Raw genomic sequence first — 15126 nt, forward strand, 5'->3', positions numbered from 1 at the left:
GCCAGATGGGTTATGTAACCACCGTCTAGACGATAAGCGGGCTGTGTGGCACTATGCTTTATAATTTTTTTTCAAACTGTTGCATCCTTGAATACCCGGTTCGAGATGTACCCTTGTCCGGTTAGTGGCTGACGCTACAGATCTTTATTTATGGAAATATACAGTACAATCAGATACAAATTTTACATATTCACATACACCTTTACCTTTTATCCAAATAAATACAGATTCATTAGGATTCAATTTTCTTTTGTTACGTGTATACAATACGGACCACGCGCGCGCTCCAACTGGAACACAGTGCGCACCTCGGAGCGGCATGCGGGGCGCGGACGGCATACTCCTCTCTGCTACAGCTGTGCGCGGGGTGCAGCAGCGCGGCGCGGCATGGCGCACTCAAGAGTGGACCCGCCTTTATGTGTAGCTGAGCCACAGGAAGAAAATAATGAGTTGGATGAAGCAGGGTATTTTGTGTCCAGGAGTATAGTACGCATGCAGGAAATCGACAGAGAGGAGGTAGTGCCCATCAGTACTGATAATTTTGGGACTGAAGACGTGGCTTTGTCTAAAGAGTTGTTGGTCACCAATTTTGACATTCTAGAGGAAGAACATCTAGATGGAATGAATTCGGACCCTAGGCATTTGCAAGCCACCAGTGTGACATTAATGAGAAAGCGAAACATCTGAAATGAACACAGGAAGTAACGATGGAGGAATTACTATTACAATTTGAAGATGTGTTTAATCCTCATTGGTCTTTACCAGCAACCCCAGTGACCTAAAACACAATCCCAATTGAGAATTAATTGCCTATGTACCGTAAGCCATATTGGGTACTCCATCACCTACAACTGGTTATGGAGGAGTTCATCAATCGACAATTATGCGGTGGTATTACTGATGAACATACCACCCTGTGGAGTGCACCAGTTGTGATTGTACCAAAGAAGAGCTCAGGCAAAACAAATAAATATCAGTTTTGCTGCTATTACAGGTACCTAAACAGTCAGCACGCCAGCCAGCAATGACAACCAGTACGCTACACTGCCGTCTGCCATGGGATTTCATATACTAATATTTTAACATAAAGTTACAGAAATCTGATGGATAAATGATATGTTTCTCTTTTTCATTTACCTTTATTAAAGCTATAGTTCTTCAAAATATGTTTACTGAAATGCATTTCCGGGGATTTATTTTATTTTATTCTTTTCTGAGAGAGAGAGAGAGAGAGAGAGAGAGAGAGAGAGAGAGAGAGGTAATACTTATAAAAATGTGGCATATTTTTCTGGACAGCAATAATTCTCACCTGGCACTGGTACATGTTTCGTGGGCTCTGATTGCAGTCTGGCATAGGTATGAGGCATGCCAGATTGCTTAAGAAACTTGTAGTTGATACCTCCTGATGTGTTGTCACCTACAATCAAAATAGCACCATGTGAAACAGATAGCAACAAGTGCTACAAGAATGTCAGACATTCAGACAGTAAACATTTAAGCGTATAGGGCAAACAGTAAAGCATATGCTACAAAACATTAAGCCTCAAGAACACAGAGGTCTTAAGATCTTCATGCCATTCAACATGAAATCATTACTCTGATCTAACATACCTTGCAAGAGTGGTGTCACAAAACAAATTTTCATTCTGTGCACCATTTTACGGCTTGCAATTTGTGTGATGTAGTACTGCAAGTGCCAGAAACATGTGCTGCCTTGCCGGCAAAACAAGACGAAGCATCAAGAATATTATACACACAATATAACTTTGTCCTTTTACAGGGACTGCTAGGAGTGTGAGCACAAAATCACTGTCTAGGCGATGGGCTGCTGTGTGAGGAGAGGTGTTGGGGAAACAAGCCCTACCTCTTTCTCACAGGGCAGGCAGCTCAGTGCAATCAACATTCCATTCACAGTTTCTGCTACAATGCTGCAGCACAGTATACTGTTTTGTCGCTAATGTTGGCAAAATGCGGAAACATTCCGCACCAGCCCGAAGTCATACAACTTCCACTTATTCCTTCACTCCCAGAGAAGAAACAAGTTATTTTGAGTGTATAGTATAAAAACAGTGATAAACTTCCACAGAAAACTTAATTTGAAGGTTGTAAACTGAACTAATCAGAAATATCTGCTTTTATCCTGATTAACAGAGCAAACACATGCACAAAACTATCAAATAAAATATTATCGCACCAAAATCACATACAGTATGAATTTCTATTCAGATATTGTAGTTGTATGTAAGAATTAGTGTGAGGGCTGGTCTAAAACAACTATAGGCTCACATATATTGATAAAACTCACTGAGTTACAGATTTTTACCACACAATGCAAATATTTTAAATGTTAAAAGCCTATAATAACAGCTATAATCTATCAATACTGACAAGAAATGGTTTCCAGTTCTAAAGTGTAGATCTGTAATCGGATTATACAGCAGAAATCTCAGTACTTCATTTTGTGCTGTAGTCTATGGATCAAAAATTACCAACTAATTAAGTTGTGTCCTGCACTGAATAGTTGCATGGAACAAAAATATGTCCAACATTACTTCTGGTAAATAAAACTGTGATGCGGTTCTCAGACTGGGGTCAGTCTTTTTGATGCGATACCATTCTCCAGGGGATGGTGAGTAAATTTTACAGTATATTTATTCCAGTATCTTCTTCTTTTGATTCATTACACTGAGTGCACTCTATTACAGATATATTCTCTTGTAAAAAAAAAAAATCTGGAATTAAACCTGAAGCCTCAATGTCAGTAGTATGTGGAGCTAAACACTGGATGATACAGGAGGTCTAAATACAAAGATCATTTCATAAATAATGCACAGGTTAGGAATGCTGAATTCTGGGTGATACAATAACTGTGAAAACACAAAAGTTGCAGATGAAGGCTCAAGAGAATGTCTGTCCTTTGTTTCATCCAGTGTGTCCTCTAGTTTTGATGTAGAACTGTTACTGGTATGATACTAGATACTATGATTATTGAATATAAAAAATAGTAGATTAAGACCAAAACTTTATTTTGCAAAAACCTGACAGAAATCCACGGTGTTGCATGTCAAGTTTGTGGTGTGTTAACAGTGTACTACACTACAGTTTCTCGCTCATCTAACGATTTTTAATGATAACAGTGTCAGCTTAAACAATGTTCTAAGATAAAGAACATGCTCTGGCTCTGCAAATTTAGCAAAAAGTGCTTTTTGATGTTCAGAATAATGAATCCTGTCTGTCAATCATTGTAATTTTCTGCTCTTCCGTTGTCAACTAAATCTTTAAATTCTTTCTGCATGCTATAGTAATGACATTTCATAGCAAATATGTAGTACCTGTTGCTTATGCAAATTCATCCCCCTCTTCTGTCATTCCTCCACAGTTTAAACCATTGTGAGAATAGATTGCTAGACACTCTCTTTTTGTGCAAACAGCCACTGGACATGTGAATATCCTTCAAACCATGAACAAATAGTGAATGTTAAACAGCGCTGGCAGTATAATTCTACCTAACTCAGAGAGTCGTACCAAACGAAAAACACTGCAATGCAATGCTAAATGAAACTTCACACTGTTCCGTGTACATCTGAGAAGGACTGAGCAAAGTCTAGTGACAGGCCAAGCTTTGGCACAGCCGCAGCCCCACACAAAGTATGTGTGAAGTTTGGCATGCCGTGGCTGGCCCTGTTTTATGTGGTTGTGAAACCTGGATGACATCAGCAAAACTGAAGAAGTAATCTGTGCCTTTGGGAGGAAGATACTTGGAAAGATCTATGGACCTGTCTACAATACTATGGAAGGAAAATGAGAATGAAGAATGAAAGATGACCTGTACCAGTGGTTTGGTTGACCGATCCCTCCCTAACTGAGCCCTCCAATCGCAACCTGCTGGAAAACACCCAAGGGGATGTTCTGACCCCTCTTCTCTCTTTTTGAACCATAAACAGAACCAAAATTTAATTAAAATGTTGTTAATAAATCCAATTTTTATGCAATTACTGCATGTGTATTGGAGATTATAGGTCTTCTGCCATTAAAAGCATGAAGTCAAGAGTGAAAGAATCAGTAAAAGTATTTTGCGCTTAACTGATCTCTTGTAATTTGTAGTAAGTTGTTCTTTCCCTTGACACAGTCATAATAAGTTAATGATTCCATCATGCGAAAGCTGCAAAGAGGTGTGCAGGTTCTCTTTGTCCATACATTAAATCAATAATGCCACGAAGCAGGAACATATTTCTCTTCAAAATTAATTTATTTCACATTTAGCAGTTTGCAAAATTTAACACTCTTCTTAATGAGAACTGCTAACATATCATTGTTATATCTCACAACAACTTCACAACTGCCTCCTCCTCAAGACATTACACACACTCCAAGTGAACAAGAATAGTGATGTATCAGTTTCAGTACAGCGGTTGGGAAGGGAGTGAGACAGGGTTGTAGCCTCTCCCCGATGTTATTCAATCTGTATATTGAGCAAGCAGTAAAGGAAACAAAAGAAAAATTAGGAGTAGGTATTAAAGTCCGTGGAGAAGAAATAAAAACATTGAGGTTCGCCGATGACATTGCAATTCTGTCAGAGACAGCAAAGGACTTGGAAGAGCAGTTGAACGGTATGTACAGTGTCTTGAAAGGAGGATATAAGACGAACATCAACAAAAGCACAATGAGGGTAATGGAATGTAGTCAAATTAAGTCGGGTGATGCTGAGGGAATTAGATTATGAAATGAGATACTTAGAGTAGTAAAGGAGTTTTGCTATTTGGGGAGCAAAATAACTGATGATGGTCGAAGTAGAGAGGATATAAAATGTAGACTGGCAATGGCAAGGAAAGCGTTTTTGAAAAAGAGAAATTTGTTAACATCGAGTATAGATTTAAATGTCAGGAAGTTGTTACTGAAAGTATTTGTATGGAGTGTAGAGCCATGTATGGAAGTGAAACATGGACAATAAATAGTTTGGACAAGAAGAGAATAGAAGCTTTCGAAATGTGGTGCTACAGAAGAATCCTGAAGATTAGATGGGTAGATCACATAACTAATCAGGAAGTATTGAATAGAATTGGGGAGAGGAGGAGTTTGTGGCACAACTTGACAAGAAGAAGGGACCGGTTGGTCGGGCATGTTCTGAGGCATCAAGGGATCACAAATTTAGCGTTGGAGGGCAGCGTGGAGGGTAAAAATCGTAGAGGGAGACCAAGAGATGAATACACTAAGCAGATTCAGAAGGATTTAGGTTGCAGTGCATACTGGGAGATGAAGAAGCTTGCACAGGATAGAGTAGCATGGAGAGCTGCATCAGACCAGTCTCAGGACTGAAGACGACAACAACACAAAGATATGTTCACATGATCGATATAATGAATATCCTTGGCCAAAGAATGATGATTTCATTAATATTTCATGAATGCAAAAAGAAACACAGTCTTCTATTGATTTTGTCTTTTGGAACAGTTATGGAAAACAATATGATTATAAAACTAAATCTAAATATTCTCAATTGTGCAAATGAATAAAACTGTGATTTATATTAGAAATACAAAAATAATTATGTTCCTCATAAAACAGTTATTTTAAGTCAAACGTATGCTTCACAAGTGTGTATTCACACATAGATAATAAATAATTTGCAATTTCGATCTCTTCAGATCATGTTGTGAATTATTGTGTGTGTTCTTCAATATTTGACCAAAAAAAAAAAAAAAAAAAGGGTAGGTATACTGACCAGTTTCATTACATCGTCTAAGGACACGATGGAAGGATCAAGTACTAACAATCCACAATCTTTAAACAAGCAGAGCTGAAAGCTGCGGAAAATGAAGCTACAGACTAGCAATGAAGGACTACCATCTTGCAGTAGATATCTACTACATTATGACAGAATGATATCAAATGATATCCCTTTTTGACAGTGTTATGAAAAGGATAGTTGCTACTCACCACATAGTAGAGATGTTGAGTCACAAATTGGCACAACAAAAAGACCATCTGAAGCTTTTGGCAAAAAAGGCTCCCTCTCTTGCTCGCTCACACAACTGGTCGAAAGCTCCTGACAGACTTTTCTTGTGCCTATCTGCGACTTAGCATCTCCACGATATGATGAGTAGCAACTATCCTTTTCATGTTGTTGTTGCTTCATCTCGAAGTACCTACTGCAACCTACACCCTTCTGAATCTGCTTAATGTATTCATCTCTTGGTCTCCATCCACGTTTTTTACCCTCCAGTACTAAACTGGTGATCCCTTGATGCCTCAGAACACGTCCTACAAACCGATCCCTTCTTCTAGTCAAGTTGTGCCCCAAATTCCTCTTCTCCCCAATTCTATTTAATACCTCCTCATTGGTTACTTGAGCTACCCATCTAATCTTCAGCATTCTTCTGTAGTACCACATTTTGAAAGCTTCTATTCTCTTCTTGTCTAAACTATTTATCATCCATGTTTCACTTCCATACATGGCTACACTCCACATACATACTTTCAGAAACGACTTCCTGACATTTAAATCTATACTCGATGTTAAAAAATTTCTCTTCTTCAGTAATGCCTTTCTTGCCATTGCCAGTCTACATTTTATATCCTCCCTACATCGACCATCATCAGTTATTTTGCTCCCCAAATAGCAAAACTCATCTCCTAATCTAATTCCCTCAGCATCACCTGATTTAATTCGAATGCATTCCATTTTCCTTGTTATGTTTTCGTTAATGTTCATATAATATCCTCCTTTCAAAATGCTGTCCATTCCATTCAACTGCTCTTCCAGGTCCTCTGACAGAATTACAATATCATTGGCGAACCTCAAAGTTTTTATTTCTTCTCCACGGATTTTAATTCCTACTCCGAATTTTTCTTTTGTTTCCTTTACTGCTTTCTCAGTATACAGATTGAATAATAATGGATATAGGCAACAACCCTGTCTCACTCCCTTCCCAACCACTGGTTCCTTTTCATGCCCCTCGACTTATAATTGCCATCTGGTTTCTATACAAATTGTAAATAGAGATTCGTTCCCTGTATTTGACCCGTGCCACCTTCAGAATTTGAAAGAGAATATTGCAGTAAACATTGCCAAATGCTTTCTCTAATGCTAGAACGTAGGTTTGCCTTTGCTTAATCTCTCTTCTAAGATAAGTCATAGGGTCAATATTGTCTCATGCGTTCAAAGATTTCTAAGGAATCCAAACTGATCTTCCCCTAGATCGGTTTCTAACCAGTTTTTCCATTCGTCTGTAAAGAACTAGTGTTAGTATCTTGGAGCCATGACTTATTAAACTGACAGTTCAGTAATTTTTCACACCTGTCAACACCTGATTTCTTTGGGAGTGGAATTATTATATTCTTCTTGAAGTCTGAGGGTATTTCGCCTGTTTCATACATCTTGCTCACCTGATGGTAGAGTTCTGTCATGGCTGGATTTCTGAAGGCTATCAGTAGTTCTAATGGAATGTTGTCTACTCCAGGAGCCTTGTTTCAACTCAGATCTTTCGGTGCTTTTCATAATATTGTCATATTCCATACTGGATTTTCCATTGTTTGATTTCCTTTTTTTATTGCAGTTTTTGTAATGTGTTCTTTTATAAATTTATTGTAGTGTGCAGTTTTCATTTTCCTTCTGTAGAGCAGCTTTTTCTTTTGCTTTCTGCTGTAGGTCTTGAAAACTGCTGCAACGAAAATGGATTAATGTGTATGACTTCAAAAATTTTACTATTTGGTATCACCAATTTCTTCACACACTCCAGCCCTGCAAATGTAACACAAAGTGCTTTCTAATGTACAGAACAACAAATCCTGTCTGGCGATCGTCATAATTTTTTACTCTTTCATTGTCAACTAAATCTTTAAATTCTTTCTGTATGGTATTGTAATGTCATTTCATAGCAAATATGTAGCACCTGTTGTTTATGCAAATTCATCCCTCTCTTCTGTCATTCCCATACATTTTAAAGCATTGTGACGATAGACTGCTAGGCTCTCTCTTTTTGTGCAAACAGCCACTGGACCTGTAGACATCCTTCACATCATGAACAAATAGTGAAGGTTAAACAACACTGACAGTATGATTCTATTGAACTCGGGGAGCTGTACCAAGCAAAAAATGTCGCGGCGCAATGCCAAATGAAACATCATGCTTTTCCGTGTACTTGTAAAGAAGGACTGAGTAACGTTAATGCCAGAATTAAATCTTGAAGAAAAATATTGTAATTAGGTCCCTTTTAAAGTAACTATCATATCTGTACATTGCAATCCAATAGTCAATTGGCCTATGCTGAAGGGCCACATAGCATACTGGTGTTCCCAAGATAGATACGAAAATGCTTTGTACAGAATTTACTTGAGCGTGATTCATATAACCTATCCCTGAATTCATTAATTGTGGTAAAATCATAATAAATTAAGACCATAAACTATTTGAGGCACTAAGAACAATACAGGCCCAAATCACATACACAAAGTTTCGAGAAAAATAGATGACTGTGAAAATCAACTTCGTATACACCTGATTAGTTTTCTAATATCCTATAATTCCTATGAAATAATAATGTACCCAGTTTATGCTATGAAATATTAATTAATATTTAGGATTATATTTATTAACATAGCTTCTTTAGAGAGATGTAAAGTTTATTGTTAATGTGAAATCAGAATCAGAATATAAAGAACAGATAGAAAATGCACCACACACACAATTATGACCTATTCCAACACTGCATAGTCTTTTTTTTCTTCATCATTTTCATTAAGCACATTCTGTGGCATGAGGCTCAGATAACACTGAAATATACCTCCAATTATGAAGTACTACTACTGCATATGTGATGTATCCACTAAATTATGTTGCCAACCCTACATAACAATTGAGCAGCACAGAGCAACAAAATTATGCTTTGTGCTTTGCGCCCATGTGGAAATGAATATCAAAAAGATTAGTGACACATCTTTCAATGAATACTCATATATACTGTGTGGGCATACAGATACAGCTAAAGAAAGTTTACCATAAGATCAACCAATGTCATAAGCATGCACTCATGCTGAAGTCTCAGAATTTATGATGGTGTGTTTTAGACCCTTATGGTTCTCACTGCCCCATTTGTACTCTTCAATTGAGTGACTTATGTGGACTAGACTTTAAAAACGGCTGATTAACTATTAAGATGATGTGACTTACCAAACGAAAGCGCTGGCAGGTCGAAAGACACACAAACAAACACAAATATACACACAAAATTCAAGCTTTCGCAACAAACTGTTGCCTCATCAGGAAAGAGGGAAGGAGAGGGAAAGACGAAAGGATGTGGGTTTTAAGGGAGAGGGTAAGGAGTCATTCCAATCCCGGGAGCGGAAAGACTTACCTTAGGGGGAAAAAAGGACGGGTATACACTCGCACACACACACACATATCCATCCACACATATACAGGCACAAGCAGACAGAGTTTGGGCAGAGAGGTCAGTCAAGGCGGAAGTGCAGAGGCAAAGATGTTGTTGAATGACAGGTGAGGTATGAGTGGCGGCAACTTGAAATTAGCGGAGATTGAGGCCTGGTGGGTTACCCACCAATCTCCGCTAATTTCAAGTTGCCGCCACTCATACCTCACCTGTCATTCAACAACATCTTTGCCTCTGCACTTCCGCCTTGACTGACCTCTCTGCCCAAACTCTGTCTGCTTGTGTCTGTATATGTGTGGATGGATATGTGTGTGTGTGCGCGCGCGCGAGTGTATACCCGTCCTTTTTTCCCCCTAAGGTAAGTCTTTCCGCTCCCGGGATTGGAATGACTCCTTACCCTCTCCCTTAAAACCCACATCCTTTCGTCTTTCCCTCTCCTTCCCTCTTTCCTGATGAGGCAACAGTTTGTTGCGAAAGCTTGAATTTTGTGTGTATGTTTGTGTTTGTTTGTGTGTCTTTCAACCTGCCAGCGCTTTCGTTTGGTAAGTCACATCATCTTTGTTTTTTTGATAAATTTTTCCCACGTGGAATGTTTCCCTCTATTATATTAATATGATGAACTATTAACATATCTTGCTTAATCAGAAATTCAGGGTGTAAGTGAGAGTAAGAAATTAACTACTGAAGTAAGCTACATTACTGACCCCCTCTCCTCCCCCCCCCCCCCCCCCCCAAAAAAAGCATATAGCAAATTCAAAATAGTACAAAATTTCTTCACACATACACATACCAATTAATATTACTACAATTCAACGTAAAATGGTATAAACCCGAACCCAATTTTATCATTTAATAAATTAAGTATACAAAATCCATTACAAAAATATGCTAATTTATACGTCATAAAATCTTCATTTATAAACTGTTCTTGGGTAGATATATTCATTGATTTAGATAATATTCTTAATCTTAACTTGTTCTGGGATGGCATTATTAAACCACTGCATGCCTCTCACAGTGGAATACTTCAAGAATGTTCCTTTTCCTCAAGCATTTTAATTATTAGTAGATTCTAATCGAATTACCATTTCTGGTGGACTCTCCTATTTGAACAAACTCTAACCAAAAGCTGGCCATTCTCTGTAGCAGAAATTAATACGGTTTCTCTGCACAAAGTACAAAGACTCCAGTAATTCCTGCTAAATAGATACTTCCCTATAGCATGGACAGAAAGGGTTCTTCCTTGCACATAGCATGAAGGGTACTAACATCAAGATAGATATTTGTAGATTCTCCATAAGTCCCCAATCCTTCACATTATATTAATCTACACCACTTAGGTTCTTACCAATAAAGGGTAATAATAATAATAATAAAGTAACATAGGTTTCTTGACCTCAATAGTTGTGTCCCAGTTCCTCATTGATCTTCGCATCATTCAGCCCATCATAATAACACACCCTAAGTGATGGTGTCTGCTAGCCAGGGCACAAAGATCTGCCCCCGCTTCCCCCCCCCCCCCTCCCCCCCCCCCCCCCCCCCCCACACACACACACACACAAAAACCGACTACTAGTAACTTATATTCCTTCCCACTATGAAGTTCATCTAAACACTTCTCTTCATGTAGCAGTCCCCAATAGTTAATAAGACAATTGTACCCATCAAACTTCCAAAAGTAATATAGACAACTGTATCTATGAAACTTCCAAAAGAAATATGTTCTTAAGTCATTTCAATATATACTTCAGTACTTAAATTTTGAAACTGGGCACACTGGTTACTTGCTAAGACTTTTCAAAATAATTGTCACATTCTTTACAAATGCTCAGTAATTCTACATTAAATTATTTAATACTTATTGTCAACATTGGTGCATCACATCCAGTAGTAATTCTAGTCTCTAAAAGTGTGTATATTACATACATGTATGCCAGTGGGGATGCTTTCCACTCTCCGAAGTATCTCAACATTAGTTAATGATAACTGGCACACTCCTAGTAATTACAGATGACAATAAGTTCTATGAATATCTCTAACTGATGTTCCATTTCATTGATATGTAATGTAATAGTTTCTACTTTCTTAACTCTACTACATTCTAAAATACTTTCTGTGTTTATTGCTTCTTCTTCATTTACTTGAACATCCTGTATCGAAACAATACTACAATGTTCAATACTGTTGTCAAACTTATCTTTTAGTAAAGCTAAATAATCATCAAAATCTTGTACCTAGTTTTAAATCTCATACCTTGTTTTCTCCAAACTATACAGTACTCTGCAGACTGTCAATCCTTTCATTTAACTGAGAACTTATTTCACTCAATGTTTGATCGATATTAGAAAACCTGTTGTCTATCTGAGAACATCTGTCATCAATTGAGAAAATCTCTCGTCCATTTGAGAAAATTTGTCATCCTTGTGTAAAGACTGCCAGGAAGTGCTCATGTTAAATCTGTTGACTGCTCTGCAATCACAGCTGCATTATTGTTTCTAAAGCAATATTTTTCCCTATGAGAACCATTGTTAATCTTCTAGTAAGCACTAAAATAAACTGACAAAAACTGTTATTATAAACTAACTAATAAAATGTTATTTAGTTTTATCTTTCGATAATGAATTAAATTCCCTCAACTAGTTTTATTTTGAAATCAAACTTACTTTGATAAATTGGTATCGTAAATAGTACATGTAACTACTTCACTCTATTAAGTGACAAAATCAATTGCAATTAAGACATCACTTCACAGTGTATTGTATCTTAAAAGAAAATAACCAATCAGATTTTAATATAGCAGACACTGTTGATATATCGTTTGCGAATTGGCAGCTGCATCTCATCTGCTGCTGTTTCCTGCCCCTGTGCCAATTGCTACATTGACTGCGAACAGTACAGGCTGACTGTGTCATGTTGGAGTAGTTTTTACTGTAGCTTGCAAGCTGCCAATCTATACATGTTGTTAGGTAATGTGCAATGATATCATATTCTTCTTGTTTATTTCCCAGACAAGTTGTTGAATTCTATCATCAAGAAAATTCAGTACTATTTCTTCTTTGTAGACTGTAATAAATACTGAAAAATTATTTTCAGTTAAATTATGTGGCACTTAATAACTTCTTAATGTTGTAAACAAACATTTGTATTACTTCCAATTATTGTTCGTTAATACAGGAGGTAAATATTATATACACCTAAAAAACACTATGTAATCACAATTTTTCAGTATTAATATCAATAAAGCCTCTTAAATCATTTTGGATGCAATGTAAAGACCAATATTCAGTTACACTTTTCATTAGGTTTTATCACAAAGTCTTCAGTTTCTTTTAATCCATGGAGTTGTCTATTCTTGTTCGCTGTCCGAAAGCACTTACATATGCAATGATGATGTTTTCACTCTTTAACTATCTTCTACAATTAATAAAATACTCTACAGTCTTAATAAATCTGTGACAGGATTGAAATCCAGACATAAAAGCATAATAATTCTTGTATCAATTCTTGATGGAATCACATCTTAAATTCCTGTAACAAAATTCTTCGTAGTCACTTTCTTCTTGTATTTTGAGTTTCAATTCACTCAGATTCGTATCTAATTCCAGGATCACCCCATGACAGGTTTCCAATGAATGTCCACTAGATTCAGTAAGAAGTGTACATTTATTGTGTGAATTTATACGACATGCACTCAGTGATATTCTTCAGAAACGTTTTGACAGATATTGTTGATGAAGTTTGACACTGCCTTCTCCAGAGCCCCATTCAGCATCCACATTGTGTTATAAGCACCTTGATGTAACTGTTGTGATGTAAAGGCATCTGCCGCGTGGCTACCCAAGGAATACCTCAGACAGACTAATACTACAACTCAAACATATATACACTAATACATAATACCATATGCAAAATGTGGACTTGCACACTATTATAGAATTAATAAATGACACGATTACTCATTTATATTTTATAAGGGTACGGAAAAATTTGCATTTCTGAGTTAAAAGGAAAATTCCCAAATTTAATTATGCAAAATTCTGTACTCTCATAAGTATCCTTGAAGAAGCCACTCAATGTTAAGTTGTTGCAGGTGAACCTTAAAAGGTCTATTCACAAAAGCATCCATTACTTGAAGTAGCGAGGTCATGCCGTCAAGAATTGTTAACAGGTTCGTGTTGTTCTTTGCTATATAATATTCTAAGCTCCCTGGGCGAGTCTATGAATGAGATAAAATCATTGTTCAAGTCGGTAAGCATTATCACTTGTCAGTAAAATTGTCCGTCTTGATCACTAGTTTTTATATATAGAAACATTCCACATGAGAAAAATATATTAAAAAAATAAAGATGCTGTGACTTATCAAGCGGGGAAGCGCTGGTAGATAGAGACAACACAAACAAACAAACAAAAACACAAACACAAACGTACGTGTGTGTGTGTGTGTGTGTGTGTGTGTGTGTGTGTGTGTTTTATTGTGTCTATCTACCAGCGCTTTCCCGCTTGGTAAGTCGCAGCATCTTTTTTTAAAGTGTCTTGGCCACAGCCATCATCAGAATCTGTCAAATAAACCGAACAAAGGAGAGGTAATATTTCTACAATAATTACATACTTTCTGGTATAGAAATGAAAAAACCACATTTAAAAAACTCGACACACTGTATCTCATCAGTTTATATGTATACTTGTACCATAACTAGTTCTGTTCAGTGAGGCAGCCTGCCTTAAATAACAATCTGTGGCCATTAGGTGGCCATATTTGCAACGTCAGCGCCACAAAGAAACGAAACAGCTATGACATCGTGAAGGTACCAAAGCCTACAGTTCTTTCTATGTTAATATGTCAATGCTTTGCTATGTATTTTGATATCAAGTCGTTAATGTTTCATATCCTCAACTTAAGAGAATAAAAAGAAGCTGAAATATAGCTTTACATGCCTTACAGTACATGTAAAGTTACGTTAAGCCTTGTATAATATCATAGCTATATGTTAAAATGTTTTTATTAACCCAATTTTAATTGTTACATATTAATTTTTATAAAATGACTTCATGCTTAAAATGTGATGCAAAATTTTAACTTTTAACATGAAAAGTCCTATTCATTATTTTTATAGATTGTAGATGATGATTTGAATTTTAGCATAACAATTCCAATTTTTATAGATTATTTTTATAAAATGACTGTATACTTAAAGTTGCAGACGTTAAATAGAATTTAACTATGACAAGTCCTACCGATTTTAGTGCCACCTAATGACTCCAGATTGTTATTTAAGGCAGGCTGCATCACTGAGAAGCACTAGTCACGGAACTAGTGTACATAAGAACTGGCAAGATACAGTGTATAGAGGTGTTATGTCTTCACTTTGTTTCTATAGAATGTATTTTTTTTTAATTACTGTAGAAATATGACTTCTCATTTGTTCTGTTTATCTTACAGATACTGATGTTGGCTGTGGCCAGAACGTGTTAAGATCTGCTCTGAAAAAATAAAGATATAAATTAGCAATCAAGACAGACAATTTTATTGACTATTTGCTGGGTAAGGTTTTGTCACAAATATTTGGATGATTCTTCCCACTATAAATGGATTTAATTTATAATCTTAGGTGCCACAAATATTTGGTTGTTTCTTTCGAATATGTTGCTATTTCCAAAGTGGAGGTTAAGGTGGGACCTGGAACACACCTGTTTTCTTCTAAAACAAAACAGAATTCGCATCAAGTTGGTAAGAATG

General features: G+C 36.8%; 1 protein-coding gene across 1 annotated transcript in view; it reads right to left on the reverse strand.

Annotated features, from left to right (window-relative positions):
* Positions 1 to 15126, reverse strand: part of LOC124595230 (DNA-directed RNA polymerase I subunit RPA2) — a 237958-nt gene that overhangs the window by 111209 nt on the left and 111623 nt on the right. The window contains exon 12 of the mRNA XM_047133886.1: positions 1310 to 1417. Within this exon, the coding sequence (XP_046989842.1) occupies positions 1310 to 1417 (108 nt within the window). The remainder of the gene's footprint in view (positions 1 to 1309; positions 1418 to 15126) is intronic.

The sequence above is a fragment of the Schistocerca americana genome, chromosome 2 (assembly GCF_021461395.2).
Source record: "Schistocerca americana isolate TAMUIC-IGC-003095 chromosome 2, iqSchAmer2.1, whole genome shotgun sequence".
NCBI lineage: Eukaryota > Metazoa > Arthropoda > Insecta > Orthoptera > Acrididae > Schistocerca > Schistocerca americana.